Source organism: Lodderomyces beijingensis, assembly GCF_963989305.1.
Source record: "Lodderomyces beijingensis strain CBS 14171 genome assembly, chromosome: 4".
In the NCBI taxonomy this organism is placed as follows: Eukaryota; Fungi; Ascomycota; class Pichiomycetes; order Serinales; family Debaryomycetaceae; genus Lodderomyces; species Lodderomyces beijingensis.
The window spans coordinates 201,523-216,768 of record NC_089973.1 but is presented as its reverse complement, the minus strand read 5'-3'; the positions used below and the strand labels follow the sequence as shown (position 1 = coordinate 216,768).

At 44.8% G+C, this 15,246-nt stretch overlaps 6 protein-coding genes across 6 annotated transcripts; 4 read left to right on the top strand and 2 right to left on the bottom strand. All coding sequences in view use genetic code 12, as the record gives it.

Moving 5' to 3' along the window:
- Positions 1 to 156: 156 nt before the first annotated feature.
- LODBEIA_P31720 (uncharacterized protein) lies at positions 157 to 2,739 on the bottom strand (the record flags this gene model as incomplete). The annotated part of the gene is made up of 1 exon (XM_066973253.1): positions 157 to 2,739. The coding sequence occupies one exon, from the start codon at positions 2,737 to 2,739 to the stop codon at positions 157 to 159; it is 2,583 nt and encodes an 860-aa protein (XP_066830110.1).
- A 1,645-nt stretch (positions 2,740 to 4,384) lies between these two features.
- LODBEIA_P31710 (uncharacterized protein) lies at positions 4,385 to 8,395 on the top strand (the record flags this gene model as incomplete). The annotated part of the gene is made up of 1 exon (XM_066973252.1): positions 4,385 to 8,395. The coding sequence occupies one exon, from the start codon at positions 4,385 to 4,387 to the stop codon at positions 8,393 to 8,395; it is 4,011 nt and encodes a 1,336-aa protein (XP_066830109.1).
- A 483-nt stretch (positions 8,396 to 8,878) lies between these two features.
- LODBEIA_P31700 (uncharacterized protein) lies at positions 8,879 to 9,235 on the top strand (the record flags this gene model as incomplete). Its single annotated transcript, XM_066973251.1, has 1 exon — positions 8,879 to 9,235. One exon carries the CDS (start codon positions 8,879 to 8,881, stop codon positions 9,233 to 9,235), a length of 357 nt encoding a protein of 118 aa, XP_066830108.1.
- A 330-nt stretch (positions 9,236 to 9,565) lies between these two features.
- Positions 9,566 to 10,119, top strand: LODBEIA_P31690 (uncharacterized protein; the record flags this gene model as incomplete). Its single annotated transcript, XM_066973249.1, has 2 exons — positions 9,566 to 9,582; positions 9,723 to 10,119. 2 exons carry the CDS (start codon positions 9,566 to 9,568, stop codon positions 10,117 to 10,119), a joined length of 414 nt encoding a protein of 137 aa, XP_066830107.1.
- A 768-nt stretch (positions 10,120 to 10,887) lies between these two features.
- LODBEIA_P31680 (40S ribosomal protein eS12) lies at positions 10,888 to 11,319 on the bottom strand (the record flags this gene model as incomplete). The annotated part of the gene is made up of 1 exon (XM_066973248.1): positions 10,888 to 11,319. One exon carries the CDS (start codon positions 11,317 to 11,319, stop codon positions 10,888 to 10,890), a length of 432 nt encoding a protein of 143 aa, XP_066830106.1.
- Positions 11,320 to 12,263: 944 nt separating this feature from the next.
- Positions 12,264 to 15,053, top strand: LODBEIA_P31670 (uncharacterized protein; the record flags this gene model as incomplete). The annotated part of the gene is made up of 1 exon (XM_066973247.1): positions 12,264 to 15,053. The coding sequence occupies one exon, from the start codon at positions 12,264 to 12,266 to the stop codon at positions 15,051 to 15,053; it is 2,790 nt and encodes a 929-aa protein (XP_066830105.1).
- Positions 15,054 to 15,246: the final 193 nt, after the last annotated feature.

Below are 15,246 nucleotides of genomic sequence, written 5' to 3'. Positions count from 1 at the left end.
TTTGTATTGCTTGAATCGGTCCCTCTTTGAACGGTGGAATCGACTTTGTCCGGTCATCAAAGCGTTGCAAGTGGCGTGTTATCTTGATATCTTGGTATCTTGTTATGTTGATGGTTTTCTGTTATACCTACTTACAGACCAATCTTCTAAATCTATTTATTCAAGCTCATTAGCGCCAGCGCCATTATTCTCATCATCTTTCAAGTTCATCTGGCCCAAGGAATTAATCAAATTCTCTTGAAGCTGACTACTAGCAGTGTCATTACCGTATCCTAAAGAGTCACCATTGGAATTAGTAAATCGGTTGGATGAGTTGCCATAATTGTTTGGTTTAATCGGCGTAGTATCATATGAACCTTCATTTTCAATCGACGTTCTAATTGGATCTGTAGTTGTAGTTGTATCTGGCGACTCGATTTCATCCGATGATTGCGGTGGAGGCAACAGATGTAAATAGTCCTGATACTGAGGGTATTGCTGTCCATGTAATGGAATTCCTAGTGAAGGATGATGATGAGGATGGTGGGGAGGATGAGGATGAGGATGAGGATGCATTTGTGGACCTGGACCACCTGCAACTGTCATTGTGGGAGGAAGTGGCCCTCCTCCGGTACTATGTAGCAGCAGTTGAGAGGGAAGTCTATGGCGCGGGTGATGTAAATGTTCTTGACTCGGAATGCCAGGATATCCACCTGCAGCAGCAGCGGCAGCGGCAGCTATGGCGCTTGATGGATCCATCCCCATGGACAATGCAGCTGCCACTTGCAACTGCGCTGCTTGAGCTACTTGATGCTGCTGCTGATGGAATTTTTTGTTATTTGCTGAAACTCTTCCCCAGCTTAGTCTCACCCTGTTGCCACCAATTATGAAACCTTGCATTGCGGCAATTGTCTCTTCGGCTTCTTCTCTAGTCGAATACTTGATGAATCCACAGTTTTTACCGGGCGGGATTTTAATTTGCTGGATATTACCAAACAGTTTAAACAATGTAAATAACGTAGCCTCGGTGACTTCAGAAGAAAGTCCTCCAACAAATACTGTGGTGTTGTTCGGGTCCGAATACTGCGGCAGTTGTTGAATTTGTTGAGGCTGGTGAGATCGAAGATGGAGTGGGAATACAGTTTGGGGTGGTGGTCCTCCTGGTGGTCCTCCTGGTGGTCCTCCCGGCGGTCCTCCCGGCGGTCCCCCTGGCGGTCCCCCTGGCGCCCCTGGTGGTGGTGGTCCTCCTGGCACTTGCAGAAGAGGTAGCGAAGGGGTTTGAAATGACGATTGCAGGTTAAACTCCGGCGACTCCAATCCCAAATAACTAGATTTTGTATCTGGCTGTTGATATACAAAACTTGGTGATCGTCCCAAACTAGGTTGATGGTGGAAGTAGCCAAATAGAGGGCTTCCTCCAATGGCATTGGGAGGTGGTCCGACAGGTGGAATGAACATCATATCGGGACCTAGATGGCTACCCAGATCTCTTCTGTAAAGGTCTGTTGCCGAAGGTCGTTGGTTGTAAATATGTGGTGGTAATGGTGGTTGCGGTGGCTGTGATGATTGTGGTGGTTGTGGTCCTCCGACTCCTCCCGCTGCTGCTGCTGCTGCTGCTGTAAATGGCCCTCCTACCCCTATAACTTGATTGTTGTTGGCATTTGGATTGCTGAATCTTCTATTGAAACTATTGGTGTTTCTTGGAGTTGCTAATGCAACTCTCAACGGTCTTCCTGCGAACCAGACCCCATTCATTTCATCCAATGCTCTTTGTCTTTCTTGTTCATTTGTAAAACGAACAAAGCCAAAGCATCTCGATTTACCTGATATCGGATCAGTCATAACTCGCACCGTCTTTATCGAGTCGGGGAATCTCTTTTGGAAAAACGCCAATAAATGGGCTTCTGTTGTTGAGGCCGATAAATCACCAACAAATAATGAAAATTCGGGCATTTGGATAATGGGAGCACTCAATGTGGCGCCCGATGCCCAATTCAATCTGAAATATTTCTTTTGATTGTTGGGGTTATCTGGTAAATGCTGTTGCAGCGGCATAGCAATATCCGGCAACAACTGGCCATTCAAACTCAAGGCATGCTGGGCATCTTCAAAAGTCTCAAACTCAACAAAGCAGTAACCGGAATTCGTCATCCCTTGGTTGTGATAGTCATGAATTAAATCCAACTTGATCGTCTTTGGTTTGATGATTTTAACGGATACTTTTTTCTGTAATATGCTCCACCAGAGCTGAGTGATTTGGTCTTCATCCAACCATGCATCCAAATCACCCATCCATAACGTACGTGGTTGATCCGAACCTGACCCAAACTCTTCTTCTTGCTGCTGCTGCTGCTGCTGCTGCTGTTGTTGTTGTTGCTGTTGCAGTGAGGGATCAGATGAGGAGGAAGGAGAAGTCGTTGTATTTGTTGTGGTGGCAGTAGTAGTAGAGCTGGTATTTGTATTTGTATTCGATGACGTTCGCAAATGAGCATTTGACTGTTGAGTTGAAACAGGTGGATTTGGTACAGTATAATCCGATAACAATTCTTGTTCTTGTTGATGTTGGTGGCTTGCGGTACTGGAAATAGTATGTGGGTGCATTATTGCTTTAAAAGTCGAAGTGTTTCGCGCTATATTGCCGGGATTAGTTGGTGGCGTCTTGTTGTTACTGTTGATGGTGCTCTTATCAGTTGTTGAACTACCATCAATTGGCTGTGACGATTGATGATAATCATTGGATTCAGTAGGCGGATAATCCATCTTTTTTTAATGTTGAACAGTATTTATATATATATATAACAGGCAATGGCTCTGACTATAGCTCTGCTTAAATTGGTATTCAAATGTGGAGATATATATATCTATCTATTCAGCAGTATATTTTAGAACGTGGTGGACCTGACCAATTGATGAAATGTCGAAATTGTGGGTTTTCTGCAAGATAACTCCAAAAGAAAAGGGCCAAAAGGGGAGAAGAATGTGACGACAAGCTTTTGCTGAATGCCGTCGTTTACAAGCCTTATTTTCAGAAACGGTAGGTTTCACTCCGTGGTTTAAGTTGTGGTTGGAAGTAAAAGTCTGTTCAGCAATCACTAGAGCGGTTCCACCAGAAAAGTGCTATGTAATTTAAATATCCTCAATTTATCCTCAATCTCAGTCTCAATCGCACCTACAATGTACCCTTAGGGGCCTCTCTAACTATACATGCCACAACCAACAGGACTTCTCTTTCTCTTTGTTTCTCTCTCTCTCTCTACCGGCTCTGTCTCACTTTCTCTCTCATGCACACACTCTCTACTTCTACTGCTCCTCTCTTTCTTCCTGTTGTCCAAGTAGTAGAGTAGTTTGTATAAAGTTGAGTAGTAGAGGTTAGCTGGGGGATTGTCGTAGTATGGTTGCGTCTATTTGCTACCAGGTGATCACCTCCACCAACCCTCCACGGTCAATAAACCCCCGCCAGATTCCCAGATTCCCATACTCCCGTTTTCTTTTTTTTTTTATTTTTAAAAGAAGTTTAATCAGAACTGGCATCTTTGTTGCAAGGAATGGTAAATTGACATGTAGACAGAGCTTAGCCAGATGCTTATCCTGTGCTGATCATCATCTTGTGGAGGCTCTAAGGTTTCCTCTACTATTTGATCAATTTGCTATCGGCAGAAAAAAAAAAAAAGGGGGTGCCAGTTAAATTGCCCCTAATTGTAACCCCCCCCCCCCCCCCCCCCCCCCCAGTTGTTTCCGCCAGAAGCAACTCCCCTTTATTCCGCCGGGGGGGGGGGGGGGGAGGAAACTTGTTCCACACTGTTCTTCCACACTATTCTTGCGGCACCTTCCACAGTAGCTCTTATTGCTTGGTCCAGGTGGTCATGGACTACAAATCGCCATTGAATAGAGAACAGGAAAACAAAAAATTACGGCCTAGGCTCGTACTTTGATTCGTTTTATCGGAAATCAGGTTATCGGTTGAATTTACTGCGAAATTTTCTTTTTACTTCCACTTGGGTATAATAGAAAAAAGAAGTTTTCTCATTAACAATGTCAAGGACTCTTGCTAAGACCGGAAGATTTGGTCTTGGATGCACTCAATGGTATATAGCATTTCGAGAATGCCGAACCGCGCCATTGGACCCAGTCTAGGTTAACAGATCGAGATTGTTATACGCGGACTGGTAGATAATCTTTTGCAATGGTGTCACGTGCCCCGCTGGGCGACAAAGAACGCGCAAGCAAATGTCGTGGATTTTACGACACGACACACACAGAGACACACGTCAAAACACCAAATAAACAAACACAAACAAACACAGACTATATCTGAGCACCACCAACCATAGGAAAAGATACTCCAAATTGCACCTCTTCTTCTAGTTCTTACACACATTTGCAAAAACCTTCTAGCCAATGTCAAATGGAAAATCCAATTAACTCATTTCAAAGCCTAGCAGCTGTTCAACTGCAACAGCAACAAGGACCACAAGAAAAACAATTTCAACCGTACAGACACATCCAGCAACGAGCTGTTATGGATGGGGAAATAAACGACGCGGATTCTCCTTCTCAACAGTCCGATAACTTCAAGGAAAATGACATTTCACTAATGGGCGGCAATTCAACTTCAAAGACAGAAAGTTTGAGCTCTAGCGCTCCCAAACACTGCCAAGACGAACAACATCTCTGCCGGATAACGGCAGAGATGTCCATCGACGCTGTCTCTGCGAGTCAGTTGGAAACTCGAGCCCCAGTGGAGCCTAAACCTGGGTCTAAAGTGAACAACAAGGGCAAGAAATTCTCGCATGTGGTCAAGCCGGTTTCATTCAGGGCCCCACGACAGCAGTCTGTTTACCAAAAAAGGGTAACATACAAGCCCAATAAAAGCTTCATTTCAAACAAAAGCACAAACTCCGTTGATGAACCTCTTCCCGTTGCCAATAAAAACCCACAGCCGCAAGTGTCGGTGCCCAATACTTTTAAATACAAGTCCCACCCTAATGCCAAGTCCAAGGAATTGGGAAGCACTGCTCTTCATAGCAGTGCCAGTGCCGATATCAAGGTCCCGAACCGCAACAACGGCCACTATTCGCCAGATCTGTTGCAATCAGTTGCTGATCATCATCATCCAGTAAACGAAGATGACCAGGGCCAAAAGACATCTGGCTTGGACCGCTCCCTCAATTTTTCCAATTCCCAAACGAACAATAATACTCCCGACTGGATGCCCGAAGAGTTGGAGGAGAAATGGCCCACAACAAACATTCTAGAAGAAGGAGACTTGTCAAACTTGGTTAAAAGCCACCAAAATTCACAACGTGCCAGCATGCAGCAGGATATGCAACAACAAAGAAGGATCTCGCTTGGGAAAAGAAGCTTGCAGTTGATGGAAATGAATCCGTTCAACCACTCCAACAACACCATGATTCACAATTCAGATATTGTCTTGAACGACAATTTCCCCTGGAAATCCCAACATGAAAGTCCCGCTTCCAAGAATTTACGCCAGATTTTCCAAGATTCATCACTAAAGGAAGTATCGGCATCTTCAATCATTTCGACACCGATGGGAACGTTTAGAAGCCGAAACAAATCGGAGAACAATCACAACACCACCACCAACAACAACAACAACCACCACCACAACCATAATAAAGAACACGACTCCACAGCATCTCCACTCGCGAAATCCCCATTGAAACTATTTGGCGATAACTATGACACCTTCACCAAGCAAAAGCTCAACTGCCTACTTCAAAATGTAAATTCCAAATCTAATAAGAATACACCTGCTCAACATGCAGACGGTGACAAGAGCAATAAGGAGCCGACTGCCTCGCACTTTTTGAACGAGCTCACCAAGCCTCCCTTGGGACCTAATTTCCAAATACTCAATGAACCAAAAACCAAAAACATAAAGGACTTTACAAGGACAAAATCATACACAAACAAGTCGTACATTGAGAATGCCAACAATGTGTTTTACAATTTGAAAAAGAGAGGCTTTCGTAATGGAGACACCAACAGTAGAATCCCTTCGCAAAGCACAGCTACTTCGACTCCCAAAAAGATACTAGAGACTCAAGATGTTCCCGAGAATGATTTTGCATCGTTCACGACTGGGTACAGCTCCGACGATCAAAGCGAGCCGGGCAAGTTGGTGGTGCCCGAGGAGGGCAACTCTTCCAAGGACTATACTGCAATGACGAGGGAAAGCTTTGAGTCGACGTCCAACCCCAACTACCCTGGCGACGCGAGAAGCTCTCAGTTCGGTCCCGGGCAGATGCACAAGGTTCCACCTGAACAAGAACATTTGCAAGAACAAAAGGAAACTTTCACCGAGGACAGTTTTACCGATTCCGAAGGCGAAACTGTGCAAGAGCAATTCCCACCGCAAGCTTCAGTGCCGTTATCATCACCACCATTGCAACCACCAACACGACCATCACCACCACTACCATCACCACCACTACCATCACCACCACCACCACCACAGCCTATGCAAAGTCAGTCGCCGATAGGAGCCAAAAGTTTCTTGGAAAAGGTCGAGTCGGACTCTGCGGAGAACCTGCTTCTTGACGAAAGTCGTGCTTCGCCACCACCTCCCTTGAGATGGAAAACAAGGTCGCAGCTCAAGCTCTACACGACGTCTCCCGTTCGTTTAGGGAGAGTATTGCCTGGAGCAGATTTACCACTCGAGTGTGGAAACATGGTTTTCAATGAGAGTACTGGCAAATGGAGCAGCAAAGAAGCAAAAGACCAAAACGAAACTTTAAACAATATTGAAGACTTGGTGGAAACCACTCACGTTGTTGAGTCAGCAGGCATCTTACGCAAAGATCATGGACCTAAACGCAATGCCAATGCCAATTTGGAAGTGTCATTCTACGAACCAACGCCATCCTCGTTGTCGAACGCGAGCCGGGAAGGTTCGTTTAGCGAAATCACTAGATTGTCGCAGATGGTGGACGTGTCTTTTTCCGAGTCTAAGAAGCATTTGATATCTGTGATTACAGATATTCTCGACGTGGGGTCCGACCAAGACTGGAGAAAAACTAAAACAATTGACTTGTCATCGTCCAATCTCAAAAACGTCAAAGGTCTTGACTCTATTTTAACTTCGCTTACAAAGGTAAACTTGTCAAACAATGAACTAAGGTACTTGGCAGGACTCTCGTCGGGACGCCTCTTTGAGTTGAATTTGGCTGCGAACGCGATTGAAGATAAAACGGCATTTACACAGCTTTCAAACTTGCATGTACTTAACTTGGACAGCAATAGGCTCACTTCCACGGCAAACATATCGCACTGCTTGCACCTTTCAACGCTCACGTTAACTCGCAACGCCATCAGGGACATTTCCGGTTTATCTGGCTTGCCGAATTTGACCACGCTAGACATTTCCAATAACCAACTCCACGGCAAAGTCGATTTTTCTACCTTCGAGTGCGAGAGGCTAGAGCTGTTGAACTTATCAAGCAACGAAATAACACTGGTGACTGGAATCGGCAGGTTCCCCAATTTGAAAATGCTCGATTTGTCAGAAAACTTTTTGCAGCTGTTTGAATGTTTAAATACCGCGATCCGCAGATTGGAAGTCAACTGCAACAAGTTGACCGCGTTGGATCTTTCACAGATCAAACAGTTGCGGTGCGTCAAGTTTGATGGAAACGACATTGCGTCGTTTCGCATTTCCAGTCGCAACTTTCTTGAAAAAGTGTCGATGAAATCTCAACCTCACATGGCGTCACTCAGTGGTCAAATGTTTCGGCATCTCGGTGACGTCCGAAAGCTCGACATTTCTGGTAATCTGTACCCTTTATTTTGCCAGCTGTTTCAATTCGTGAGCGAGCTTTCAATGACTGCAATGAATCTCGCCACGTTGCCTTTAAATTTTTGCTCAACTTTCCCTAATGTGCAAGACTTGGTGCTCAATTTCAATCTGTTGGAATCGTTGGCACCATTGTCAGAGGCCAAGCATTTGCGGCTGCTATCGCTTGTCAATAACAGAATTGCCGACTTTAAAAAGTTGGCTGCTTCTCTCAAGAACTCGAGACATTCCATAACCAAACTAGATTTGAGACTTAACCCAGTCACTGCAGGCATGTACCCTTATTTGTTTGTTGCTGATAGCATGGAAGATATGATTATAAATCTAGAAGCCGTGGAGGACATTGTTACGTTCAACAACCGGTTGGACGAGTTGGACCAAACTGGGGAGTGGCAGGAGAGAAATGACTTGCACGAACTTCCAGAGTCAGAAATTGCCCCTAGAAGACGGTATGCTTGCGTCTCGCAGTTGTATTTCAATAATTTGCGATACTTGGATGGTATTGTTGTGAACAACAACACGCGGAACGCTGCATATCAAGAGTTTGAGTCGTTATTTTCCTCCCCACAGTACAGCAAAGCTCGACCCGACCGTGATTAGTTGAATTTATCGTCTATTCTGACTTGTCTATAGACCAAATTGGAACAATCTTTACACTGTTCATCAGTGCTCTATATATATATATTATTGAAAGTTGATCAATCATTTTCTCATTTTCTCAGTTTTTCAAGTTTTCTGCAACTATCTTCCATGCGCACGCTTTCTAGGCATCCGCGGTAGGTATTTTTTGCTGTTATCAATAATCCATGGTCATTTCCACTAGAATGTAATGGCCTACTACCCCTGTCAAGGTTTGGGTGAGGGTCCGGGTTCGGAAGTTTCGTTTTCTGAAGTTTTCGAATTATGCCTCGCAGGGAAAGAGATTCAGCTCAGTGACTCCAAAGTCAAATTTGAAAATTGGATCAACTCGAGATCTCATCAGGAGGCAATTGACACGGGCGGAAAAGAAAGCGTCGGTGAGGACATCGAAGAATTTTCAGATTACGGGTTAGATGAACGATCCTGCGGGAGAAGTGCGGCCATATGTTGAAATTTGGGCGATCCCTGAACCCTTTGAAGCATACGCCAACAAACAAAGTACGCGAGAGTACTACCACCGCTGCTGGTGCATCTCCTGGTGCTTCCGCTGGTGCTTCTGCTTTTGCTTTTGAACTGACCGGTAAACAGAAAGGTAAACTTGTCAAAATTGGCCATTGGGCTCAAGACAAGACCATTGTCGTCGTACGAAGCTGGTTCAGAGGACAACAGTGGCAAAATGTGCTTGAGTACGAGGACGTTTCGATTTTCCCTCTTGAATGTGATGAAGAGATTGGACTGGAGGTCTGCATCGGTGATTATCTTTGTCATGCGTTGAGAGAAGTGGCCAACTGTAGACATTAGCCTTTTTTTTTTAAAAAAAAAGCAGATAATACTCTAGTTCCATCAATATTGACCTTCTATCTCTTTCCATCATCATCATCATCAACATCTTTGATCTGTTTGACAATCGCTGTGTAAAAGCGCAATCTCAATGAATCAAAAATTTCATATCAAGAGCAAAGTAAAAATGGTGAAGAAAAAACAAAACGAAAAACAACAAAAAAAATCAAGGTCGAAATTGGATTTGGATGTCCGTTTTTTCCTTATCTGATAATTCCAATATCTTATCATCCAAACACCACCACAACAATTCCTCATCTATCCCCTTCCACTTGATAGACATCTTGTAAAATGAACGGTGAAGGATGGTATGTACCAGGAAAATCTCCAAGCTCACAAGTATTTTTGTTTTTTGCTTTTTTGATTCCACAGTTTGGAAGGAGTTGATAGATGTTGCAGCACTACAAAAAGACACATGATATACTAACAACAAACGACCATGATGTAGGTTATTTATACTTGCAGTCATTGTGAATGCTGTCAACTTGTTCTCGCAAGTGTTTTTCACAATCATGTATTCCGATTTGGAATGCGACTACATCAATCCCATTGAGTTGTGTAATAAATTGAACCCCTGGTTCATTCCGGAAGCTGGATTGCATGCATTCATCACATTGTTGTTTTTGCTCAATGGATACTGGTTCTGTTTCTTGCTCAACTTGCCATTGCTTGCTTACAACGCCAACAAGTTCTACACAAAGAACCACTTGTTGGACGCCACTGAGATCTTCAGGACTTTATCCAAACACAAGAAGGAAAGTTTCCTCAAGTTGGGTTTCCATTTGTTGATGTTTTTCTTTTACTTGTACAGAATGATCATGGCCTTGGTTAATGACGAGCACTAAGAGCCAGCCACAAGCACCAGGAGAGAGAGAGGGGGGGGGGGGGGGGTAGTTGCTTGCACCGAGGGAAGGGGTGGGTGCATTGCGAGCGGAGCGGAGCGGTTGCATTTGAGTTTACCTACGAGAAATCTATCACCACTTGGGTAATATATGTATTAGTACAGATACTGGTCACTATTCAGATTCAATGATTTTTCTTTTTTTTTTTTCTAGCTTCTTTTCAGCTGTTCCCCCAAATGTCAAGACGTTGCCGACTTTGGGAGTGTCGTTGCTACAGACGCTTACAACCTTTAATTTAAAAGATTTAGGTGGGAAAGGACGGCGGTGGTACCAACGACGACGACGACGGGAGGCCTCCTTGTTTTTTAAGAATTTTTCAAATGATACTTACTCTACAGGCCCTTGTCTTTGGTTAGGGCATAGCGAAGCGACCCTCACTGTGATTTTTGACTATTGGCAAAAACATGAACCTGATTATACTTAAGGTGCATGCCACATTCACGCGGTCTTCCAAAATTTCCCAACAGAGCCCGAGGCCAATGATAATCGGCTTCTCGGGCAGTTAGTTGAGACCATTTCATCCCCCCTCTGTACCTCCAACTTTCTCCTACTCTTCTCTTTACGATTTAAGACATTGATGCAAAAGGTCGCGTATTTGCATTCGCGATCTCTCAACAGAGATGTAATGCGTTCCTACTTTTGCTTTTTTAAATATCGAGTTCAGGATTAAAATGATCGTTATATTACAAGCATACAAAAGGTCATCTAAATTTACTGTTGGGAAAAGTGCTCTAACAAGATGTTTCTTTCGTCAGAGTCGGCACCCCAGTTCTTGACGACAACACATGAAGCACCAACAACTTTTCTGGCGTTACCTTCTCTGTCCAATTGGCACAAACCAGCCCATTCACCCAACAACTTGGCGTCAGAGACCTTGATCAATGGAATCTTTTCTTCTGGCTCGTTACATAAGGCTTCAACCAATTTAATGATTGATTCTTCAGTAACGGAGTCACACAAGACACACAATTGAGCCTCTCTCTTGGACAAAGCCTTTGAGGCTTCTCTCAAACCTCTAGCTAAACCATCGTGAACCAATGAAGTTCTCAAGACAACTTTCAAAGCATCTTCGATGGAAACGGCGGTGGTTTCTTGCTCAACGGCAACTTCTTCAACGATTTGATCTTGTTCAACGTCTGACATAATGATACGATATTAGGTCTAATGTATGGACTTCTTCGTCAAGTAAATTGGTTTACTGCTCAGTGCTCTCCAAAAGTATACAACTGGCCCGTGTAAGCAGATGGGAAGGTGGGTCTTGTAATTTTTCATGGTACTGGTGCTCTCGCAACAAAACCAAGACCAAGTACACGACCAGTGCAGTCACATCTATTGATACCCTAAAAAAGTGTACATGCACGTGACTTGCACGTGCGCTAATCTTTTTGATCTTTCACATAAATGACGTGACCAGATTCTTATTGATACTGGTTGAACGCTAACGACTATGATGGTCGGCATTCCAGTGCATCTTGTTCCGAGCGGGAAGCTGAATAAGAGAAAATGTCCATATACGCAGTGGCTTATATAGTTTGCTACCTGCCTTAGTCCCTAGAAGGAGTACAAACGTACCACTTTCTAACATCCTGTTCTGAACCGAAGCCAAGTGGGAGAGGGGAGGAAGGAGGCATCCATCATATTGCAATTTATAGCTAACCAACCAGTGCTACTTGCCCTAGGTTCGAATTCCAAGCATTTTCTCATCGAAGGTCGTATCAATAAGAAGGCCAAATCCAACTGATAGTAATCAGAATGAAAACGTGGATTGGAGGAGCAAGATGTAGTTTTCTCCCTCTCTCGATTGAAGTTCGCAGGAACCCAGTCTAATCTCCTGCAGCAATGGCAGCAAGAGATGGCTGCAAAATGGACTAATCCGCGCAGAGCAACTGCCAAAAAATCTCCAAAATAGGCAGGCGCATTGCAACTTAAATCTACCATCGTTCTCGCCATTTGATGACCTGGGGAAGGTATCTTGAAGTGAAGAAAATGACCACAACCAATGTATATATATAGATATAGAGGGTCCTATCGTCTAGAAATGAGAGTTCATTCTCATATTTGATGGTGCGGGTCCAGGGAAAGACGCCATGAAATCGCCACACTTGTTGCAGTTGATCTTGCTAGCCTCGACATTAACCATCGTTAATGCCGAAGAGACGCAGAATACAGTAGGAGCCACGCCTACGCAAACTCCCTGGTGGTTGCAAATACTCCAAGCAGCGACATCGACTTTATCATCGTCATCATCGTCATCATCATCGCCGTCACCGACGCCAAGCCAGAAAACTAGCTTGTCGCTGAATACAGCTCTGTCTACAAGCGAACCATGGTATCAGAATTTATTTGGGACTGCAGCATCGACTCTTTCCATGCCACAAACGACCGCTACAAGTAGCAGAGCTCCAGCACCGGTCTCGACTCAAACCTCGACAGCCACCTCGCAAGCAGCAAGTGCTGCTTCTGCTGTGTCTACTCAGTTATCTACAGACATCCTCAGTTTTGCCTCGGCTGTGTCTCTGCGAGCTCTGAGTGCTGCATCCCTGGGATCAACACATATCGCAAGTGCCGCTGCCGTGGGTTCTTCAAGAATTCTGAGCGCCGTGTCCGCCGTGTCTTCAGATCTTCAGCATTTGAATGCCACGTTGTCGCTGGTTCCACATTCCACTACAACGCAACAGAACTCGTCTTCTGCAACCACAGTAGACTTTTTACTGAGCCTATTGAGCGATCTCGGTATTAGTGGCGGCGGCGGCAGCGGCGGCGGTGGCGGCTTAAACACTGCCAAGAGCCCGCTGTCTTTGAATTCAACGGGAGCATCGACCATGGGGTCAGGGTCATCTTCATCTGCTGCGTCAACTGCTCAAACCACCGACGAGACCGAGAGTAATAACGACGGCGATGGAGTTTCTAACCCTTATAGTCCCGTGAATGTTACATGCCCCAACCACTCGATTGTTCGAGAAGCGGATGGATTGTCTGAATTGGAGGAGGATTACGTGTGGTCGAAGCAGGTATTGACAAACAAACACCTCGTTGACTTTTTGGCGAACCGGGTCAATATGAGCGATTTTGATGCCGATTCGTTCATCAACGATAATGCACACGAGCATAATATCACGATTGGATTGGCATTCTCCGGTGGTGGGTACCGGGCCATGCTAGCTGGTGCTGGGTCAATCTTGGCTTTAGATGACAGACTTGCCGATTCAAACACTAATGGACTAGGGGGACTTTTGCAATCTACAACGTACATATCTGGGCTCTCTGGAGGCTCATGGCTCGTTGGAAGCTTGGTTTTGAACAACTGGATATCGGTTCAAGACGTGCTCAATGGCTCGGCCAAGATCTGGCAACTTGAGGATTCGCTTTTGAATCCATCGAGTATGAATCTTGCCTCGTTGGCGAAATATTACACCGGTATCGGTACTTCGATCGTAGCAAAGAATGAGGCCGGGTTTGAGACTTCCGTTACTGATTTGTGGGGCCGAGCTTTAAGCCACCAATTCTTTGATGACGAAAGCGGCGGGTCCAATGTCACGTGGTCAAGTGTTCGCAATTTCACGTCGTTCAAAGATCATAGTATGCCTTACTTCTTTGCCGTGGCAAACGGCCAAGTTTACGACGACAGTGCCGTCGATCTGAATCTGACTTTTATTGTTGAGATTTCAGCTTATGAGTTTGGCAATTTTGACAACTCGTTGCGGTCGTTTGTGGATACCGAGTATCTTGGATCGAGCATTGAAGACGGCAATGCAGATCAGTGCGTGAGGAACTTTGATAATGGGGGGTTTATCATGGGCACCTCGTCGTCGCTTTTCAACCAGGTGTTTCTACACTTGAGTGATTATGACGCTGGGGTACTTTTAGAACCAGTCTTGGAACTGGTTCTCCAGGATTTGAGCGATGACAACGACGATGTTGCCATATATGAACCGAACCCCTTTTACCAGTCGACATATGGAAGCATCAAAAGCGTGGGGAATAATCACACGCTCAGTTTAATTGATGGTGGCGAGGATGCGCAAAATGTCCCCTTTTACCCGTTAATACGCAAGGAAAGAGGCGTGGATGTTGTGTTTGCATTTGACAATAGTGCTGACACTGGAGAGAATTGGCCAAACGGCACTTGTGCTGAAGCCACTTATAAGTGGCAATTTACTGATCAAGGCAAAGGAACACCTTTCCCATTTGTGCCCAATGTCTCGACGTTTTTGGACCAAAGTCTTGGAGATAAACCCATTTTTTTTGGCTGCAATGCCTCCTCGTTGACGGACTTGGTCAAGTGGCACGATGATGATAAACTTAATGAGACCGATGTTCCTCTTGTAGTGTACATCTCCAACAACCACCAGTCATATTTATCAAATTTTTCAACTTTCAAGTTAGCTTATGATAATGCCGAAAAAGCAGGGACAATCAAGAACGGGTACGAGGTTATGACCAGTAAAAACTTTACAGAAGACTCCGAGTGGGGGGTTTGTGTTGGGTGTGCCATCATTAGAAGACAGCAGGAGCGATTGGGCCAGGAACAAAGTCAAGAGTGTCAGAAGTGCTTTAGGGAGTACTGCTGGATGGGCGGGCTAGAAGATGGACCGCAGATTGATGCTGCGGGTCTCGGACTAACCGACAGCCATAGAAACTCAACAAACTCAAGCTCAAACTCAACGTCTTCAGGTGGACAGAACTCGACAACGAGTGGACAGGGCAATAGTTCACACTCGGGCAGCTCGTCAACTACGTCGTCAACATCATCATCATCATCATCATCCTCATCATCAAGCCGCACGTCAACCAAAAATACGGCATATTTTACAAGGCCGTCAGTCTTGATGGCTTTGCTCAATTCGCTCATGACTTTGGTGTTTGCATACTTGTAATGAGAGAGAGCGGGAGCGAGAAAAAGAACGCAGGTTTTGGAACGGAATTAAAACACGGAATTAAAACACGGAATTAAAATGCTCTAATCTGTTTTTTATTCTTTTTCTTCTTTCCTTTTTACGTGAAGTTTACACATGAAACGAAACGAAATGAAATGAAAAGTAAAAAATCAAACCGCATTTCAGAACAAGG